The 6,701-nt window shown below is 44.1% G+C and overlaps 1 protein-coding gene across 3 annotated transcripts in view; it reads right to left on the bottom strand.

Moving 5' to 3' along the window:
• Positions 1-5,470, bottom strand: part of LOC310847472 (potassium voltage-gated channel subfamily A member 2) — a 7,402-nt gene extending 1,932 nt beyond the window's left edge. Inside the window, exons 1-2 of one of the 3 annotated variants that reach the window (XM_083745285.1) lie at positions 5,333-5,470; positions 1-3,436 (exon numbers count right to left, since the gene is read on the bottom strand). The exon at positions 1-3,436 is cut by the window's left edge and continues 1,932 nt beyond it. In XM_083745285.1, the coding sequence (XP_083601411.1) occupies positions 1,792-3,291 (1,500 nt within the window). In that variant the 5' untranslated portion in view covers positions 3,292-3,436; positions 5,333-5,470 and the 3' untranslated portion in view covers positions 1-1,791. Of the gene's footprint in view, positions 3,437-4,055; positions 4,225-4,726 lie in introns of those variants that run through there. The other 2 variants (XM_083745284.1, XM_083745286.1) reach the window with 2 other exon arrangements.
• Between the last annotated feature and the right edge of the window lie 1,231 nt (positions 5,471-6,701).

Below are 6,701 nucleotides of genomic sequence, written 5' to 3' on the forward strand. Positions count from 1 at the left end.
TACTGAAGGGCTATCCTTTCCCTTGAGAGCTGAAGCAGCCGCATCAACGGGACACTACCAAACTAAAATGCCAGTCTATGAAGAACAGTCCAACCAGGAGTCTTATTGCCTCCTTGACTCAAAAAAATGGATCTGATTCTGATGTGTGAGGTTGGCCAAATTCTGCTACCATATTGCCCATTTCCCCAACAGATTAGCCCACTGGGAGTAGACCTGGATTGTATTTACTCTAAAGCTGAGGAATATTGACTCCACCACATGGCAGCAACATCCCAAAGGAAGCCTTAACTTCCAAGCCATGCGTTGCATGTATCCATCCACAGCCATCTCCTCAGCTGGGGCAACTCCGTCAAGACTCATTTCCATGGGCCAACTTTGCCCACACCTGAACAAATGACCTTGGGCTGGCATCATCGTATAAGCCCCATCACCACCAGAAGACGCAAGTCAACAAAGTTCAGACAAAGTCATTGGCACTTTATACTGTTGCATCTTAGCTGTGGATCTCAAACTATCTATGCCTCCAAGCACTGTGAGCAATATTTGTTGTGGGTCTGAGCTTACATTTGCCTAACAGTGTCACCCAGCAATGTTTTAGTCACAAATAAGCCTGGCCATCTCTGGTCAGATGTACATCTCTGCATATGATACCACTATGAATAAATTACCAGTTCCTCCCTACATGTGCAAGACAGGTGTGTATCACCTTTCCTGGGTTGCACCCTCATGCAAGCAAACACCTAGGGCATTTGCCTTGGTTATCAAATTTGCGGTCGGCCCACATCCGTCCCCAACACATTCCCTTTCTCCCCCTTTTATGTCCACAAATCTCCTTCAAGCCACTGGAGAATCTAGAAACACTATAAACAGGTATACTCTATAGTCTACTTAAGAAAATAGATATATTTTCGTGTATTAAATATTAAGATCCATGCAACAAATATCCATGCAGCTTTACTGTAATACTGGGTTAAATTTCACTGCAGTATAAATATATTCTAGGCCACAGCTTAGTTGCTCCAGCATTTGAAACAAGATGCTTTTCAGTCCTGAATATGTTGGTGACCCCCAAACCAGCAAAAAATAATAATACATGTGTTCTTTAAAAAAAGAAATGTCTCCAGACTCTTGATGTATCTCTACCAAAGCAACAGAAAATGTCCTACTAAACAGTGCCTCCCGCGAGCCTCACACTGGCGTGCTGCAGTGGATGAATCCAATGCAGCATTTTTGGTTCAGAAGCATGACCCTCCATGGTATATTCTCCCTTTGGCATTTGTGATCTGCAAATCTGAACCTTAAAGTAATTTGGATGGATGTTCCATTAATTAAACTATGCATGACCTTTTGTATAATTCCTGAAGCTTGAAAGCTAGATGTATAGTTGCATACTATTTCCTTGGGATATATTTTTGCATGGGCTGAGTTCTATATTAAATTATATTTATGCTAGTTGGCATTTGTTTGTTACTGTTGTTTACATAGGGAGGTGGTTTGTTTTGTTTTTCTCCAATGCCTTTCATTTGATATTGTGACATAATTTTGCTTTAATTGTGCCATACAATTGGAAAACCAGAAGTCTGTGATGGGGAGGAGGGGTTGAATGAAAGCTTATTGAGCATCAAATGTTAAAAAGAGTCACTTACACGACTATTGCTTCCCATGCAGAACCAATACACGTTGTAGAACATTTTGTATTAACTACAATGCAAGGTATTATGCAACATCTGCAATTGTTCCACTCAAGTTTTAAATAAGTTATTAGGGTTGTTTTATTATTATTATTATTAGCTAGACATCAGTTAGCATTTTGGTTATATTAACATAGTTTGTGTTAGCTAGGGTGCAGTTGGCTGTTTTCAAGTTCTCCTCTCTAAAGTCCTCATTGCTATTATTCACACCTTCTTGTATCTCCATATAATCAGACTTACTAATAGTGGAGGCACTTCTGCTTTTCTTTAGGTCAGGGGAAGAAGGGATCTTTGGGCAGCTGGTGACTTGCAAGTATTGAGCTTGCTCCTCTCCCTCTGTCTCACGGTGATAGAAGTAGTTGAAATTGGACACTATAACCGGCACTGGTAAGGCAATTGTTAATACACCTGCAATGGCACACAAGGAACCAACTATTTTCCCACCTATGGTCGTGGGGACCATGTCTCCATAGCCAACTGTTGTCATGGAAACCACGGCCCACCAAAAAGCATCAGGGATGCTGGGAAACTGAGAATCGCTCTCGTCGGCCTCTGCAAAGTAGACAGCACTGGAGAAGAGAATGACACCAATGAAGAGGAAAAATATCAAGAGGCCCAGCTCCCTCATGCTGGCCTTCAGGGTCTGTCCGAGGATCTGCAATCCCTTGGAGTGCCTGGAGAGCTTGAAGATCCTGAAGACCCTCACCAGGCGGATCACTCGAAGGATGGCAAGAGACATTGCCTGCTGACCTTGTTGGCCATCTTCTGGTTTCTCAGCCAGTTCTGTTCCAAGTGTGATGAAGTAGGGGATGATGGCTACAATGTCAATGATGTTCATGATGTTGGTAAAAAAGCCAGCTTTGCTGGGGCAGGCAAAGAATCTCACCAAGAATTCAAAGGAGAACCAAATGATGCAGAGCGTCTCCACTATAAAGAAAGGGTCTGTGAAAGATGTTTGCTGCTGAGACCCCATAGTGCTATTGGAGTAAGAGCTTGGGTTGCTACTGCTGCCATGCATCTCATCATTCTCATCCCGGAACACAGGCAAAGTTTCCAGGCAGAAGCTTACAATTGAGATCAAAATGACCATGACAGAGACAATTGCTATAATCCTGGCTGGCCCAGAGCTTTCTGGATACTCAAACAGCAGCCACACTTGTCTCTGAAACTCATTCTCTGGTAAAGGCCGCTCTTCTTCCTTGATGTAACCTTCATCCTCCCGAAACATCTCCATAGCTTCCTCCCCAAGTTCATAAAACCTTATCTCTTCTGAGAAGATGTCTAAGGGGACATTAACAGGCCTCCTCAACCTGCCACCAGACTGGTAGTAGTACAAAATAGCATCAAAGCTGGGTCTGTTTCGGTCAAAGAAATACTCATTCCGAAGGGGATCAAAATATCTCATTCTCTTTTTAGGGTCTCCTAATAAGGTCTCTGGAAACTGAGCAAGTGTCTTGAGCTGTGTTTCAAAGCGCAGTCCCGAGATGTTAATGACCACCCTCTCGCAACATTCATGGTCAGTTTCTGGGTTGTAGGTGTCCTGAGGATGACCAGGCAAAGCTGCTGCTTCATCTGTGGGATCTCCAGTGGCAACTGTCATATTTAGGCCTTTAAGCTAAACTTTTCTGAATGTCTGGTGGTGGGATGAGGTTCAGGGGGACTCTAACACCTGCCAGAAGGGTCTGCGCGTGGGCTTGGAAGTGGCTCATGAAAACGTAGAGAGGATGTAAAGGAAGCCTGTCCAGCTGAAAGAGAGAAACAAATAGCACCATGAGCATTAGCCCCCTCTTTCTTCACAATGTATACAAAACATAAATGGGTTGCTTTTAATTTGCATCCTCAAGCGTAGTCTAAAAATACTCCCATCACCCCATGCTATGCCATTTAAGGAAGGGCTAAAAGAAACAAGAATAAATGAAGGGTGCTTTCTCCCTGGCAAATATATCACATAACATAAGTGGGGGTTCTTTCTCCCCCACGGCCAACAGTTTATTCAAAGAACTTCAAAGGCTGCCTAGAGTTTGCTCCTGCATTGAAGTGTTAAGATTTGCCCATGCGGCACCTGGGACTTGAGCATTCAACTCAAGGAATACCCTGGTGACTCAGAGGTAAACATTAAGCACTCTGTTTCATCAAACAGCATCGTGCACATTTAACTTGCTGCATCCCTACCTTAATCTCTTTTGACTTTTGCAGTCCAGTCTCCCTCCCTTTCCTTCCTTCCTCCCACCCCTCCTTCTCCGCTGTTTTCTAGTGTGCAAGTGCTCTTTGCTAGCTTTCCCCTGCTGCATTTCTGTGCTGAGGCTCCTCTCTTAACAATTGCCTAAGGAATAAGAGCAAGCAAAAAACAAGGCACACGTTTACCTTGATGGAGGAGAGCTCAGTGTCTCTCACACTGACTCCCTGACCTTAGAGAGAAACACAGAGGTTTCCAAGATTCCCATAAGTTCCTCGGGCAATATGGTGAGTCAGAAAGAAAGAAAGAAAGAAAGAAAGAAAGAAAGAAAGAAAGAAAGAAAGAAAGAAAGAAAGAAAGAAATTTTCAATGAGGTTTGCAATGAGGTGGTGACTGGAAAGAATTTTTGGTAGTTCTTGTAGCCCTTTGCTCAGGGCAGTGCCTGTCTGAATTGAAATCCTTCTGTATGATAGTGGGAAGATGCTATACTCAGCAAAAAACAAACAAACCCTGATGTCCCCAGTGTCCTCAAGAGGTGTGACGTTGCCTGGAAAACCAGCAGTAAGACAGTGCTGGATGGGCTTTAAAACAGCATCTGCAAAGAACAGCAGGAGGGGGGTTGTTTGTTTTTGTCCAAATGTAGCCCTTCCCTCACAGAGCTGTATTGCAAGCTCTAGCTATCTTGGATGAAACAAGGAGAGCAACTGTGGTGGCATAAAAACAGAGCTATATTTCTCTCACACAGAGACACAAACACACACTCTTTCACACACACACACACAGAGAGAGAGAGAGAGAGAGAGAGAGAGAGAGAGAGAGAGCTGTATATTGCTGAGGGTAGAAGTGGTAGTCTACACACCATTCGGCACTTGTGTCGGTCTATGCAGCCTGGCTGGCGCAGGGTCCTCTGCAGTGTGGTCTCCCTCTTGATCTTCCTCCTCTCAGCAAGAGAAACAGTGCAACACGCTCTCTGCCACGCAGAGCTCATCCAGCTGCGGCCGGGTCCACATCAAAGAAGCTCTGGACTTCATTCCGCATGCAGGACATGTCCTGGAAAGGCTTGGCCCTCCTAAGCACCTGAAGAAGACCCCATGTGGGCTCGAGGTCTCAGCCAGAAGCCCCCGCTGAGATTTCCATGTCCTTAGCACAATGCAGCATTGCCAGCTGTCCAGCCTCTGGCTTGGTCTAAGTGGATGCCCACCTCACTGATAGCCACAGGAGACTATTCAGTTCTCTTCTCAGGATACTGCAATTTTTTTGTGGGTTTTTTGCCTTCTTGTTGCTAAGCCCAATCAAAGGATTTTTGCTCCCCAAGAGAGACTCCCTGGCATCCCATCCTCAGCAGTAGACAGCCGCCTTCCTTAACCACTCAGAGTCAGGATTCAAGAACTAAGGGAGGGGAGGCAAATGAAATACCACCTTTTAGTCTTAGTCCTTAAGACAGAGATTTTTGCATGCACCTGACCTGTTATCTTTCTTGATGCCCATCACCATCATCATCCCTTCAGGGTGTGCTTCAGATTCTCCATTCCCTGGATTTTCCCCTTGTCTCCTGTCTCCTAGCCTCCCTTCTCCTTGTGCATTAGAAAAATAGTACAACCCTGACAAAGCTTGCAGCCTTCAACTGCTATACTTAACCCCTTGTTTACCAAGGCAAAATCATAGACGGTTATCATATGCTCCATTCTCTTCCCCCCTCCCTCCCTCCCTCTGCCTCCTCCTTCTCCTTTGAATTGCTAAGAGAATCCACCCCCCTTGGGAACGGAGGGTTTTTAAGGCAATATTTCTGAATGCCAAATGGGAGGCATCGTTTACAATCAACCTGATGTGCACAAAATGGAACAAAAGCAAAATCTAACCTTGGTTTTTATATTGTCTCTCCCTTCCTGCCTGCCTCCCTCCCTAATATCACACAAAGTCAAGGTGAATCATCAGCAAATGAGAGAGAGAGAGAAAATCTACCAGCAGGTTAATTTTTATTTTGGCATCTTAATAGTGATGGAAATTGTCATTATACAAATGTTATAGTGTCATCTGTGCTTATCATATTTTAAATTCCTCCTCCAGTCTAGGTGCTATTCAATATTTCATGCATCTTTGATCCGCAATTCGTAGAAGGACATACATACATATGTTTGTTCGTTTGTGTGTGCATGTGTATTCTCATGCATATAGATTTGGCTAACGAAGATGTATTGGGGTCTTTGCAGTGCGTGAACCACATCAGGTAAATGCCTGCAGGGGTGCGGCGAATGGATGAAATCAATCACTGGACAGGCATGAGGCAGGCCACACACTACAGCAATGTTCAGCATAATCTCCAGAGGCAGTGAGGTGCACACACCAAGGGAAAGGCTGTGTTTGATTTACCCTTTTCATTCAAAATATGAAGCATCCATTTTCACAGTTTGTGGTAAACCTCTATTTAACTGGGGTGTGGGGGGAGGTGAGCAGCGGCTTACAATTGGTTCTGCAGTTAGGCATGCAGCGAATACATAACAAGCTTTCTGTGCTGTGGCGCCCCTCCTTACCTGCGAACAGAGGAAGCTAATTTAAAGGAGACAGAGCTTAGGAGACAAAGAGAGAAATAGAGAGAGTGAGCTTTAGAATCCCTGATAACAATTCATATTAGTAAAAAAGAAAAGCTTCAGTGACTTTTCTTTTCTTTTCTGAAGCAGTGACTAATTGCCATTTTTTTAAAAAAACTATGGACATTTGTTACCACTACAACACATGTAATAGTTTTAGTGACCAATGAGCTTGGTAAAAGCGCAAAAATAATTGTTTCTCAGTCAGGAATTTTCCCTGGTCTGCAGTTTCTTTGCAGCAGGACT

This window comes from Podarcis gaigeae, assembly GCF_964106915.1.
Source record: "Podarcis gaigeae genome assembly, chromosome: 6".
NCBI classification, from domain to species: Eukaryota; Metazoa; Chordata; class Lepidosauria; order Squamata; family Lacertidae; genus Podarcis; species Podarcis gaigeae.